The sequence below is a fragment of the Vanellus vanellus genome (genome assembly GCF_965231255.1).
Source record: "Vanellus vanellus genome assembly, chromosome: 4".
Lineage (NCBI taxonomy): Eukaryota > Metazoa > Chordata > Aves > Charadriiformes > Charadriidae > Vanellus > Vanellus vanellus.
Window position 1 is genome coordinate 63850282 of NC_138909.1, and position 15505 is coordinate 63865786.

General features: G+C 38.0%; 1 protein-coding gene across 1 annotated transcript in view; it reads right to left on the reverse strand.

Annotated features, from left to right (window-relative positions):
* The window catches only part of SEL1L3 (SEL1L family member 3), a 34152-nt gene that overhangs the window by 10807 nt on the left and 7840 nt on the right, over positions 1 to 15505 (reverse strand). The window contains exons 5-16 of the mRNA XM_082482574.1: positions 13979 to 14034; positions 12861 to 12993; positions 12131 to 12263; positions 11235 to 11381; positions 10604 to 10815; positions 8879 to 9058; positions 7068 to 7187; positions 6382 to 6522; positions 5261 to 5323; positions 2551 to 2727; positions 844 to 971; positions 95 to 178 (exon numbers count right to left, since the gene is read on the reverse strand). Of these exons, the coding sequence (XP_082338700.1) occupies positions 95 to 178; positions 844 to 971; positions 2551 to 2727; positions 5261 to 5323; positions 6382 to 6522; positions 7068 to 7187; positions 8879 to 9058; positions 10604 to 10815; positions 11235 to 11381; positions 12131 to 12263; positions 12861 to 12993; positions 13979 to 14034 (1574 nt within the window). The remainder of the gene's footprint in view (positions 1 to 94; positions 179 to 843; positions 972 to 2550; positions 2728 to 5260; positions 5324 to 6381; positions 6523 to 7067; positions 7188 to 8878; positions 9059 to 10603; positions 10816 to 11234; positions 11382 to 12130; positions 12264 to 12860; positions 12994 to 13978; positions 14035 to 15505) is intronic.

The following is a 15505-nucleotide window of genomic DNA, read 5'->3' on the forward strand; positions in this document are numbered from 1 at the left end:
TTCTTGAGGTGATGGCCCAATGTTAATTATTTCATCATACTACAAAGTAAGTGAAAAATAGAAAATGAACCTGAAGAGAACAAAACAAACATACCATGAAAGTTCCAGATAAGCATTGAGAGCTTTTCTGATGACATGACCTAAGTAGCCATTCTTCTCTGCAATGTGTTTTGCCCAGCTGTAGACAAGAACAAACCACAAGAAATGAACAGGTGTGCTCCAGTAATGTTATCCCAACTCACACTGACTCAAAAGACACAAGAGCATATGGGATCACCTTCTGACTTCTTCCATAAAACAAACGATGGGATTTCACAGTAATTGATGTATCAGTCTTGTAACTGTTGACTGAATGAGAACATTTATGTCCTTTCACCTCCATGAGCAGAGAAATCCTATGTTTTTTTCTTGGCAAAATTACTTTTTTTTTTCTTTTTTTTTTAAGAAAACAAACATAAGTTAATAAGTACAACAACTAATTATCTGCTTTTTTCTTGATGTAAAACACCAGTCCTACCACATCAGGAGCCTGATATTTCTTGAAAATCAAATAAGCATGGCTTTGTTAGATACAACCTCTCAGGGTTGTTCAATACAATCTCTCCGAGTTGCTCCAGAAAAAAAAGTACTAAAAAGTACTCAGCATCTCTCAAAATCTACTGTTTATTTAAATAATACACATATTCATGTGTATCAAACTTTACTGCAGAAGAACCTTTTGTTGAGGAGGTAAGCAGCACGATGAAGTACAAGATACTTAGACTATGGACTTAAAAATCACCAATAATCAAAATAACCCCACCAGAAAAATATTTTCCTTTAACAAATGGCTTCATTCCTTACATTACAGCTTTTTCTGGATCTCTAGGGAAGTCTTCCATATTTCCTGTGATGTAGTACAGAGAGCATCGTAAAGTCCCTTCTATATGTCCTCCTTGGGCAGCTTTATAGAAATAGCGTGCAGCAACTGTCTGTGAGGAAACAAGACACAATTAGCAACTCTGCATTATTAATGTTTATAGAGTTTCATTTCCTGGGACTCATTTCATTAAATGAATTAAAAGAGGCAATTGGCTAATGAGGGCAAACCAGTTTAAGTGCTTTTAATGTGTTTCGGTGAAATGAATTCCTTTCTTCTAAATTTTTAATAGTTTGGGCTGGAAAAAGGATTTTAAAACCATAAATTCCGGTAATGTACAGAATGTCAAATAGAAAAGCGTCTAAATGTGTAACTAACACCTGGTAGCATACCAGTCTTGTGCGCACTGACAAAAGTAAAATCAGTTATTCACTAGTAGGGAGATTAATAAGGGATCCTGAAGAAGAGACATGGAACAGGACCTCCTGCACTGGCGATGCTTAAGTGAAGGCTGGGGAGCAGCAGCAATGCTCAGTATGTCCAGCAGTGCACAGCCACAGTGCTCAAGCCTCTGAAACTGGTTTATAAAAGATAACACAGGCTGAGTGGGCAGGGCCAGAGCCGCAGAAGCAGGAGGGCTGTGTGACTCTCCATGTTTTACCCTCAGAAACAGTAATCTGTAATGTAAATCAAAGCAGAATACATCCTGAAATAATTTATTTCAGGAAAATTTTAACCATAGATACTTGTTTTCTGTGAGTGAACATGGACTTCAGAGTGCCCAGCACAGCCATAACAAAGTACTTTTCCTTCCCCATGGCTCTGGTGAATAACAAAATCTGGGCGCTTTTTGGTGTACTCTTACAATCAGTCCACTCTGAAATGTGTATTTTGGTCCCCAGAGAAGGACAAATGCACTTGTTGGCAGGAGAAACGCTCACTGTTTGGAGAATATCCAGGCCTCAGAACACACAGGCCACACTGGAAACATATTTTAGCTCCAAGCACAAGGTCTGCTTGCATTTATTACAGCCTATCTCACTATGTTCGTGCTGTCAGTCGTAAACTACCCAGTTAATTAAAAGAAATATAACCAAAGTAGACCATTCCTATTAGGGGAAAATTAATTTTGCACATGTCAATGAGAAAGGTAATAAATGGGCTGTGTCACAGAAAGACAAATTGAAATACTGCAGTCTACCAGGACTGTATTAAATAGTTACACTTGCAAGTCTGGCTCGAAGGTCTTTCACTGCATTTCTGAGGTTCACAGAAGCTATGTGAATGCAGCATAGCTGTTCACGAGATCAGGGACAAGGTTTTGCTGCTTTCATCTGTTATGGAAAGCATCCTTATACTTTCCAATCTAAAGCTGGGAGAAACCCAAAGGATCACACCACGTGAGAGCACACACTATCCCGGCTGGTGTGACTGCAAGGAAGAAAGCTAAACCTGCACCTGCTTTGTTTCTAAATTAAAGGAACACAAACACACGCACGTAGGTATGACTGAGGTATCTGAGTAACATCTCTCTCTCTAAGCAATCTGACCGAATTCCTCAGTATCACCCTTCTTTGTGATAAAAGGTATCGAAACCCAACTCAGAGTGAACACAGCAGTCTCAAGAGCAAAGCACAAACTTCTAAACTGGGCCCTAATGTAAGAAATAGTACTATTAAATATTTACTCACTTGATTTCTACCAGGTACTCCAGGATAAATCCCATCTAAATAAAGGACACCGAGGTTGTACGATGCATCTGGATTTCCCATTTCTTCAGCAATTAACCAGTGTTTGGCTGCTTTTCCGTAGTCTCTTCTAAAATTGTGGTAATACCATCCCAATCCATTCACTGCCTGGGGCAAACCCTTAGGGAAGGAGAACAGCAGTCTCGGGTCACATGTTTGATTCCATTTTGGGTCACTTCGTAATTCCAACCTGCTCCTTGACTTTGGGTGCTCTCGTGACCTTGCCTAGATTCTAGGTGCCTTGCACAAGGATCCAGCCAAAATTACACTGATTTAGGACTAAGGGATCTAAAAGTTTGGTGGTTTTTTTTTCCCACACTCTTCTTCCTCATGGCCTCACATTGAGAGCAAGAAATCAGACTCCAGTGTGATCTTACTCTGTAGAGTTTCACCTGTGTCTGCATTCATATTTGTACTTGTTGACAAGAACAAACTGCGACTGTCTTTCACGTGTTTCCTCTGCAAAGCCAAAATGGGGCACCTATTCTCATGAACACTCAGAACCTAGTTGAGAGGATTAGCATTAAAAAAACCCCTTCTTTTAAACTAGAATGTTTCCCTAAGAATAAATAGGAAGCAACGAACACAGAAATTTGCAATGCAGTTTTCAAAATGTATTTCACCAACGTCATACAGATCTGCTTAAGATAGTGCTACATGCTATTACTAAGTTGCATCTTTGCATCAACAATTACGGATCAAGAGGACAGTTTTTATTTCGGTTGCAATGAGTCACTGTCTCCTTACATAAACTGGTGGATCATACGGTGGCTGTAACTATGGCAGCAGTTCAAATTACTCTGTACCAATAAACATGGACATACTATTTACTCCTATTTTATAATGTAAGTTTAATAGAAACCATGCCAGAACGGTGACATAAGGTAAAAACTACCTAAAAAATCTCAGTGCAGAAATACACGTTATTTGCTTGCTACTATTGCCTTCTACACTGCACAGTCTCCTCCTGTAATCTCTGCAGAAAGAACTACATGTTACTGGCACTTACAGAGGTGCTCTGGAAAAGGATTCCTTCTCCTTTCAGATTTAAACAGTGTTACTAACTTACCCATTAAAATGCAAAAGCAGTTAAGCTTTTCAACAATTATGATGTTATTTTTGTATAGAAAATGTGCACCAGAGCATAAAAACATAAGTATATGGGTTCAAGGAGAGTAAGGAAATTGTTGCTGCTAGGACACTTCCTGGAATCTGCTCCTCAGATCCTGAATCAAGCGAATTTCAATCACACTGTGAAAGCCACTCGATTTATTCAAGCCTTTCCCAAACAGGCAGTAGAACAGGTAGCGTCTCCTGTTTCAAAAGGATGATAGAATCGGAACAATTCCTTTCTGATGGTGGTCAGCAGCAATTGCTGGTCTATTGCCATTGTCAGTAATTTAACTAGTTCTGGTTCTAGAGCTAGGAAGGTATTCAAGGTGTAGGTACTCCTACATTTTTATACTAAGGACCAGATATGGCCTGGGTAATCTGACTGTGCTAGATCATTAAATAGAGTGAGGCTCCTCTTCTCTCTGGTGCCTGTCGATGTTTCCCCCCCTGCTATGGAAAAAAACAGAAGGCTTTGGGACATCCAGGTCTTCTCCCTGAACTAGAGAAGAGCTGGCCAGAGAGATCGCATAGTCTTTTTCCAGTCACCAGCACCCCCTGGAGGAGTTCTAACTCTAAGCAGAGAGAACTAGCCATAAACCACTACAGTTCAGGGGTGGTGGGACAGGAAGCCACCACTGCTCTGCATTCAGCTCTTGCGTTGCAGGAATGCACCATCACTCATTGCAGACTGTGGAAGTACAATCCAGACCTTGGTTTTTACTCTTTTTCATTCATGTTCCAACTTTAAGATGCTCTGTTTTTACAGCAAAGCCTGCTGGCATGGATTTTCAAAGATGGTAGTTATCCCTGGCAGGCACCCCTCTGGAAAAACACACCTAGTATGATCTAGAAAAAAGTACTTAGGAATATGAGGCAAAAACATACTCCTGGATCAACTATTCACTCTGTAAGTCACTTAACTATCATCAAGTTCCAAAAGATATAAGTAGAGAGAACTCTTATTCTTCCATAGAAATTTTGGCGGATTTTGAGTGGTCATCTGGAGAAGAGGAGGCTGAGGGGAGACCTTGTCACCCTCTACAACTACCTGAAAGGAGGTTTTAGAGAGATGGGAGCTGACCTCTTCTCCCTGGCGACAAGTGATAGGACAAGAGGAAACAGGTTCAAGTTATGTCAGGGCAGGTTTAGATTAGATGTTAGGAAGCATTTTTTCACTGAAAGGGTTATTAAACATTGGAATAAGCTGCCCAGAGAGGTGGTGGATTCACCATCCCTGGAGGTGTTTAAGAAAAGGGTAGATGAGGTGCTTAGGGACATGGTTTAGGAGTGGTGGTGTTTTTATCAGGGTAGGTTAATGGTTGGACTTGATGATCTTAAAGGTCCCTTCCAACCTCACTGATTCTATGATTCTATGATTTTGTGGAAAGAGGGCTTTCACCATTCATAGTGAAGACACTTGGAGAAGCAGCTAGTATTCACACAGAATTATGGTAACTTGCATTTTATATAAATCAGAGGTCATTATTATTATTAGCACCTGGTATAGGACTTTTACAATAAAATATTTATTACATTTTACCTTGGCTGCTGCTTTCTTCATCAATTCCAAAGCAAGCTTTGTATTCTTTTTCACACCTTGGCCCTAGGAAATGGTTATGTGAAACAATCATTATTCACAAATACAGGCTGATGAAAATTCACATATACACATTCAAAATGCATTTCAACATTGACACTATTATTTACTAGGTGTTATTTGGCTTTAAACAGCTACAGCAAAAAAAGCAGCTTTGTGCTCACCCTTCATTCACAGTGTTACAAAATCTCAATGATTCAGTCTGGGAAAAATTATTTCACCAGTCGATCCAAGTGATTTTTATGGCTAAACAATATCACAGATCTTTAATTTTCGACAACTACGGAAGAATGAATTGCACTCAAAGCTACATAGATTGTTCATGATTTGGCAATGAGTTAGAGCTCTCGGCTTTCCTCAAAAAGGATGTCAGAGTGCCTCCAAAGGAAATATGCAGATATCATGCTGATTATGTCCATATAAATTAATTCCAGACCTGGGTAAACAGACTACAGGTGCTCAAAATTAACACAAGCAAAACTTAACCAAGCATTTTGTAGAGAATAGACCTCCACTGTCAAAGGAATGAGATGAAGACCCATGGGTTCTTCACTAGTATCTCTAACCTTTAGTAGTGTTAAATGTCTTACTGGTGACACTGCTTAGCTGATACACCTTATTTGACTCAGGTAGGGTTAAGCCTGAGTTTAGCCTCTGCAGTCTACTGCTTCTAGCAGTAGAAAAAATTCCCAGAGACCTAATAAAGGGCATTCTAGGAAAGGATTGAACTTGCACCTACACCTCTACACCAAGGGCTATGCCTACCAACTGGTTAGATTTTTGAGGTGACAAACCATTAGGAAAAATTAGGATCCCCAATTCAGATGGTATTTTGATCCTGAATCCAGCTAGGAACAAAGTGACTAAAATGCTTTTAAACTTGCCCTTTTTAAAATTTTTGTGCATAACTGGTAAAAATCAGCATTAGCTTCATAACTATTGACTGATTTTCAAAATAAATCTAAAAGCACTTCCACACACTCTCATAGTGTGTCACTGAAGATTACAAACATGCATGTCACAGGAATGATTTTTTTTAAGTGAAAATATGAAACATGACTTACCTTAAATAACACAATGGCATAATCATATATTAACACTGGATCTTCTGTTTCTATGGCACCCTTTGCATACCATTCTATTGCAGCTTCAGGATTTTTTGCCACTCCTTGTTGGCCCCAAAACAGCATCTGAGCCAATCGTTGCTAAAAGAAAACAACATAAACATGAATGTTATAAATGCTAGTATTGAAACTGGAATTGCAGAAGCAGACTTTTGCAGGCTCAAATGGATTTTAAATATGTGAAGAAATTAGTTATACGTCCTCTACAGTTTGAAAACAATTGGTTATTGGGAATATTCAGAGGACTTCCCAGTGGTAAAATGTACTGACATTAAATCTACATCAGGGTTATTTTTTATGGCTGTCAGTACCACAAAAGTCTGACTTGATTTAAGTGCAGATGTAAGTGATAAAGGCAGATTTGACATATGCAAATGTCTCTGTATTACAACATATTGCTGCTGGTCTCAGATCAGCAGCAATAAGTGCATCTTGCCAAATACAAGCCCAGGGAAAATGAACCGAGAAGGAGGTTGATAAGTCTTGACAACTCTTCCCTTTTGCCTTGCATCATTGTTATAGCTTTTTGCATGGTCACTGGATATTTTCAGACAGAAACATGGGAAATAGTTCAACTTCATAAAAAAGAAGCAATTCTGGGTGGAAAGAAACGTATTACTTTATACCTGTGCAGCTGCATTTCCTCTTGTTGCTTCATGTTTTAACCACATAAAGACATCACCATTTTCTTTTGTTTGAGCTTTTAGCAGTTCATCATCCATCAGCCTTATAGTTTCAACAAATGCCTGAAGAGTAGGTGAACAGAAAAAAATTATTACACGATGAATTCATACATCTGCCACGAAAATGAAAATGTTGCCCATTTCCTCTTTATCCCTAAAACTTTGTCATCAATTCTGGGTTTTAAAATTCTCACCACTCCCTGCTGGCCAGTGCATTAGGAACCATCCTTATATCCAGTGTAAAAACCGTTTACTGCTTCGGTACAGTACAAAACTTAAGTCCACTCTACACTGGAAAGATATGCCATGACACCGACAACTGAAAAAAAAAAAACCCACTTTTTTAGTTTTAAATGCACTTAATAATAGCAAAGAAGTGCTTTTAAGCCTTTTAAGGCTTTTTAATTTCTATAGAAATCTCTCTTAAAAGATAAAAAAAAATGGTAGCAGGAACTTGATGAAGACCTGCGCTACAGCACTCTTACCTAGCTGGCTGTATGCTGATTCTTAGTCCGTCAGTGTCCTGGTTTCAGCTGGGACAGAGTTAATTTTCTTTCTAGTGGTGGTGACTTCAGATTTGGTATGAAAGGAATGTCAATAATGCATATTGTTTTAGTTGTTGCCAGGCGATGTTTATATTTTTCAAGGACTTTTTTCAGCTTCCCATAGAGGCTGAGAAGCCTAGAGAGAATGATGGAATGGCCAATGGAATATTCCATACCATAGACACCACACCCAGTATATAAATGGGGTTGGCCGAAGGGTGGTGACTTGTGATCACTACTCAGGAAGGTATCAATTCACCAGGCAGTGAGAGTGACTTGTGTCATTATTATAATTGTTATTATTGTTATTTTCCTTTTCTGATATTGTTCTATTAAACTGTCTTTATCTCAACACGAGTTGAGATAAAGACAGTTGTTTGGTCTTTTTTTCATCCCTTCCCCTCCTTTTCTCCCTCTCCTCCCTTCCCTTCCTGAGGGGGGCAACCAGGGGTGAGTGAGCGGCTGCATGATCCTAGCTGCCATCTGAGGTTAAACCGCAACATTCAGCAGTCAAAATTTCTCTATTTTTTGTACAATAATAATTCTTTCTGATAAGCCAGGATCTTAGTACTGGCCTACCCTGAGTATTCTTTACAGATAAAGTTGTGTTACCTCCTATTTAGCAGTTCATTCGAAAATCATTTTAATGTAACTTTATCTCATCAGACAGTTATTTAACAGCCAAATCTTTACATCTGATTATAGAAAAGGTGTATGTATGGAGAGAACAATTCATCTTTTGCATTAACTTCATGATGTGTGGCTACTGAAACAGCAGATCACTGCTTAATAATAATAACAACAATTAAGCAATTATTATTGCTTAATAAACAAATCCAATTATATTAATAATTAAAAATCTGAGTGAGGAATTAAGGCCCAAGAATAAGACTTAGACCTAAATGAAAACCAGGCATGTGGACAATTCTGAGGATTTAAGCCTAACTTTGATTGGTTTCCCCCTTGCTAAGTAATGGAGTAGTGATACTTACATATAATTTGGGGGATTTTGCAACAATCATAGTCATAGAGTAGTTTGGGTTGGAAGGGACCTTTAAAGATTGTTTAGTCCAACACCCCTGCCATAGGCTAATATTGAGCTAATATTTGTAACTCAAGACAAAAATGTTCTAGCTACATAATTGATATTAATATATGAAAAGTCATTTGCACAGAAAACAAATTCAGATATACTTATAACTCTTTTACCTGTTCCCCTTTTATAGTGTGTTGATCCAAGGATGTCTTTATTGCAATATTACTGTAATAAGCATATGACAGCTCCAAATCAAGTGGATAGTTATTAATGCCTTGGTAATGTTTATAGCCAAGATTCATCACAGCAAGTCTCTCATTCCCCTGAGCGCCAATCAAACTGTACAGCAGTCCCTGGCGAAAATCAACAGACATAAACAAGAGTGAATTCATTGTATGTCTCATAAGTTTAGCACTTTGGTGCAGATTTACAGGGAACAGAGTGTTCATACTGGCAGCTGATATACTAGCTATACCATGTAAACAGAGTTACAGAATCAAGCACAGCCCTAAAGTAGTTAAAATGTCTTCTATATGTATAGAAAGAATTGAAAGAAAAACTAGACACTCTAAATACTTTTCAAGTATTGCACTTATTCTGCCACCACAAAGTGTGCAGCAATTTTTTAATGCCACTTTATTATATTGTTAACTATACTCTGACACTTTTTATACTCAGCAGTGACTTAACTAGTCTCGCTGATGTCAACTGGAGTTTTCGCATTAAATTCAGTGGAAGCATATGGAAGTTAACAAACAGCATTTGAAAATCTTATCCTACGGATCTGACAGGACTAGAACGATGAGACTTGTGCCTAACAAGGTTTTAGCACAAAGCTCCGTCAAGATACATGTTAATTGGTGCTAGAAATAGTCTAAGTACCACACATTTGCCAAAAGCATTTTCAGCACTACTATTATTTTTCACCTGCACAGTAGCTAAAACAGTGGTGTCCCATCTGCACTGGATATTAACTTATTTCCTACACTATCTGAAGTGGATCCAATAATGAGATTACTTAGCCTCCAAAATTAGCACTAGGTATACTCCATAATTAGGGTATAAAGAAGGCTCCTGTCTAAGGTTTCTTGTGTTTGAGAAACTGAAGTGAGCTTGGTCTCAGTTTGGCCTCTCAGGGGTTGTTCTGATTTAGTATCCTGTAACAACATTAGGCAGATCTGCTACTCTTTATGAGCGCTTTATATTACGCTATTATATCACAATTAAATATCTGTTGGCAATTTCAATATAGCCTTCTTCCAGTGACATATAAACACCTCCCCTTTATTTGACCTTGCAATGGAATTGCACGGAAACATTTCAGTTATGCACAACCTGCCTAAAAGGTCAGGAGTTCACATGCTCTGCAGTTGCTCAGCTGAAGCATGGTCAGGTTTTTCTCCAAAAGAAAACTCTTCTACTTTGGTTACCTTTAATCATTTGACCATAACATACTCAGTGCCACATTTCTGCACACTGTGAAATGGGACTTGTTTCCTGACCATACTATGCAACCTTTCCACTTTTGGAGATTTGCCTGACATGAGGCTTTTTTCATACCCGTCTACAAACGACTTGAGGGTTATTACCTCATCCTACCTCCTCAGTGATGGGGAAAAGCTGTTCACTTTACCGACATTTTCAGGTCTTACTAAATCACTGATTTCCTAGTTCTGGATAAGCAGGATAAAGATTCCAACCATCAGGACTTCATAAAGACTTCACTGCCATCAGGCTATTTAGGAGTATCTGTATTGGGGAATCCCTTCAAACACAGCCTAGATCCGGAGGCTCTTTCACAGTTTTTAATTAAATTGATCATAAATTCATCCATTTTCTAAACTGCCTTTACAGACAATTAATTTCACAGGCATAACCAAACATATTAAGTATACTACCTTCGTACGATCCACAGACACACCGAGCCCTGTTTCAAATATAACTGCAAGGAAATAGGAAGCCTTGTGGTATCCACAACAACTGGAATCCAGCAAGAGAGGAACAGAGGAGCCCATATTGCTCAGGCCATCAGCCCTGGACAGACCCTTTGCAACCTTCTCAAATATCCTCCGGCCAACTTCTAGAACTGTATCACTTCCATCTTCTAACACTAAAAATAAAACATAGGATGCACAGTTATTGCAAATGTTAAAATCAAGAAGTGATTTCCCCTCCTTCATTTAATCAGACTGGGACAGATTCAGTTATTTCTCATGCTGAACAGTATTCTCAATGCAGGCAACCAAGATTCCTAGAGATACAAGGTACTATTGAATAGGAAGTGTGAATAAGAATCAAAAAGACTGTCGCAAAGTAACTAACCACTAAAAATGTAAGGATGTCTCTGTTTCCTTCTACATAATAAGCCATCCTTCATTTGCAGCACAACACACAAGCCACATGACAATCCTTTACTAAGTTAGCTGATATGAAAAATATGTATAAAACATGAACTGAAGTCAAAGCATACTAACTTACATGACATATATTGTGAAGTTATTTGGGAACAATAAAATAAAATATGATTACCATCTGGAGCACTGAAATCCATCTCTTTTAACAGTTTGAACAAAGTGCGGTGCTTTTCCTTGAGCTCTTTTCCCCACATGAAGGCATCACATTTGGATTTTTCTCCATATTTGTGAATCAGCTCCAAATAATAGTTTTCATAGTAACCTAAAGAAAACAACACATTTAAGACATGAAAGCTGACTTGAATGGTCTTTAAAACAAGCTTCTGGTATAAAAAAAGAGATGTTTCTAGGGTAAACTAAAAATTAATGGACAAGATGAGCACATCCTTAACACAAAGTAGTGCTAAAAACTCATACAGCTAGCATAGGCCCTTTACAAATACATAACGTTTCTTCTACTCTCTTCCATACTCTGGTCACAATGCATGCAATCAAATTCTAATTGGAAACATAAGCTAGTTTTCAACTCACACATAAGCTATGTTACTGTTCCTTCACTAAAGTGGTTGCTTTGGTATAAATCTGTCAATTACTGCACATTAGGCAACTGTGGCAGAGACATTCTAGCAAAACTCACGCATTTTTGGAAAAGGGCTTAAAATACATGTGCCTTTAGGGTCATTTGGGAATGAAATGGAAGACAGGCAATTGAATAGCTTACATGTAAACTTAAAAGTGTTTCTTTGTCCCTTTATGCACCTCTCTTAATAGAGAAGAGATATCGAGAACATGATTTAAGTTTGCATTGCATGGCACAAAAGTCTTCACAGGGACAAATCCAGAGTTTTAGCTAACAGTAAGAAGGCTAAACGCTTCAAATTGCCTTTTTTCTTCTTATGGATGATTTAAAGTTCACTTTTGATGACCATTATCCAGATCCTGGTAAAATGAAAGAAAGTGGGTCTCCAAAGATCACAGTTTAAAATTCGTATCTCATAGATCAACACTTACAATTTCTTTGAGCTTTTTCGCCTTGGCTTACAATATATCTGTACTCATAAACTATTTCTTGAATGTCCATACATCTCTCGTAGTAGAGTTCAATTTGTTCCACTGTTTCTTTGTCATGAAGAGGGTTAGAAATCTATAAAAAGGCAAATGATGGATAAATAGCATCTACAGTATCTGTTGTTGTCTATGCTTGGCCAGAAAGAAGTGTTGTAGGCACATAACAAAAGGAAACAGATTGTTTACTACAATCAGCTTATCTGGCACATCATGTTAATGTGCCAGGCAACCTGATGCTGGCCACAATAGACTACAACTTCAAACAGTCAGCATAATCCCAGAAACCATGGATGAACTTCCAAAATTGACCAAGCCTACTGGTGACTTTTAGCACCAATTTCAACAAACCCATAAATTAATCAAGCGTGTTCAATACTGTATCATCAAAAACTCTAGGAAACAAAGCAATACTGGAAGTAAGTCCTCAAATATAGATTTAGGAACACTGCTTTACATATTTGCTTCTAGAAGCCTTATCTTTTAGCATTGGAAGTGGTAATTAACATTTCTAGATTTCAACAGAAACTGATCATATTTTGATTATATATCCCCAGGTACTATTATACTTCATAGCAAGTTTATCGCTTGGCCAGAGCTTCAGTTGAAAAAAGCCCAAACACATCCATAGCTGGCTGCTAATATTTAAACACTTCCAAATACTGCTTTTGTTTACCTGTTCTGTTTCCAACACATTGAGACGATAGTATTTCACAGGTCCAAAGAACGCTTCAATACCATTTACATATCCGCTGCCTCCAAGAACAAAGTATCCAGCAGTGTCATCATAATAGAAATCTTCCCTAAAACTGTAGAAAATGAAAGAGAAGTAAGCTGGCTACCAAGACGTACTATGAAAGAAAAAAAGAAATTTGTATCTCAGAATTTCTGTAACTGACAGCCTAAAACTCATTGGCAGTATCTTTTTCTCTTCTCATCTGTTTACTCTCAAAATCTACTCTGCAATTCAGTGTGATAAATTCTGGAGTAAATTTAACAAATGCCTTGTCTACAAACATAATAAACCAGCAGGGTGCTTTATTTTTCTGACCTGTAGTACCTTCTGGTGTTTTATGCATCATTACACAACCTCAAAGATTTCAGCTTCACCTCTTCCTTGCACTTTTCTAAAACTGGCATATGAAAATTTAAGTTATCTTTCTCCTAGAGTTACTATCTACAAATTTACAATTTCTGGTTTGTAAATCATAGCAGAGAAGGAACAACACTGAATTCTACCATGCAATTTACTGTTACATAGTTTCCATATTAAAAGATGGGGCTTTTTTAATTATTTGCACAAGGAAGAGTTAATATTAAATTACAGTGAAAGAGAAGAATTAAAGATCCATTTAAAAGAATTTATTCGGTTGCTTAGAATAAAGGATAAAGCAAGAACATTTTTGGTAGAAATTTTGCTCTCTCCCTAAACAAAGCAGATATCAATTTCATTGGTGAAATCCTAGCTCTCTCACAGGAACAGCAAAATGTCCCTTGACTTCAGTAAAGCCAAGACTTCATTTGAAGACTGATCCTAATGCCACTGACCTTCCAATCGGTTTTTAGTGAGGGTTATCACACTCTAGTACTAGATCATGCAGCACGTTAACTCAACTATCTCATAGCATTAACAAAATTATTCAGTGCATGCTCAATGCAAGCACGGAAATGCAAACTGGTTTTGTAAGCATAGAGTGGAAAAAGACCCCAGACACAAACTTGTGCTCTCCTCTCATTTTCCATATCTGAATACATAAACACATATTACTCAGAAAAGGGTAAAATGCTTCTTACTTAAAAGACTGGTGATGATGTCTTTTCAAATTCTTCCCAACACTGCTTACTTCTATCTAAAAGAATACAAAATATTAATTATAATAAATGAAATATTACAAGGCACATTCATTAAGTCACTTCAGCTTATTGCATCTCCTCTGCACTAAAGAGGATGGTGTCATATATCTGATACACATCAGAAGAGTTTAATGGAAAGCTTTGGCACTGGTCTGTCCTGGCCAACCATGAGCGACAAAAAATAGCACAAATAGCACAGATGTTGCCTACTACAGCTATTTCATTCCTGTGTTCAGTTATGAGACATCTGTACTTTGCTGAAGCTTTTATTCTTCCAAAGTGTGAAAGGCTCTTTTGCTTTTATATAGCAGAGATGCTAAATGAAGACAATATTGATCTCAAGAAATTGTAGCTTACAGGCAAAGAATGGCCATAAAGCTAATGTAACAGGCCATGATTTAAAAATCTGTGTTCAAATCCTATTTCTATGGGAGATGTACTTTCAGTAGACTTTCAGTGCCAGAATGGTTAAAGGAATTCAGATGCTTGAGAAGGAAGACAAGATAAGATTTTCATACATGTTTGTATTGTAAAAAGCTGCCTAAGAACTCACAAAACAATCCTGTAAAATTTTCTCAAGTGCCTAGGTATTTTTAGGGATTCATCCGCATCTTCAGATGCTCTTAAAATCTGGCTCTTGATTTCTTGATGCCTCAATTTCCCAACCCTCCCCAATTTATATATTTTGTCTCAGATCATGCTGGACTAAATGTATCTAAATCAATGGAAGTGAAATAATCATAGAATCATTTAGGTTGGACAAGACCAACTGTAAAGTTAACACTGCCAAGTCCACCACTAAACTACGTCCCTAAGTGCCACATCTACACGTCTTCTAAATACCTCCAGGGATGGAGACTCAACAGTCTGGGCAGCCTGTTCCAATGATTGACAACCCTTTCAGTGAAGAAATTTTTCCCAATATCCAATCTAAACCTCCCCTGGAACAACTTGAGGCTGTTTCCTCTTGTCCTATGTCTTGTTACTTGGGAGAAGAGACCAACCCCCACCTCTCTACAACCTCCTTTCAGGCAGTTGTAGAGAGTGATAAGGTCTCCCCTCAGCCTTCTTTTCTCCAGGCTAAACAACCCCAGTTCCCTCAGCCGCTCCTCATAAGACTTGTGCCCTAGACCCTTCACAAGCTTTGTTGCTCTTCTTTGGACATGAAGTGCCTGAATAAGAAGATTCTTCTGTACCTTTTGAGGATCATAGCATTTAAACCTTACTACAGGAAGACACGTCAATAAGATGGAACTGAAACACAGCTTTATCTGTTCCAGAGAATGGTTCTAAGTACCGATATGTTTTAAAGTTTGATCCTACTTCCTCTTTTTTTCCACCAGAGTGCTCATTAAACTCTTCATGGCTCCCTTATTTTGTCCAGAAGTGGATATTTATTGACCACAGGTTTTATCTCACACCTGAATAAATTCACTCTGCTCTGTGATGGAAGAATATTTTTTCTTA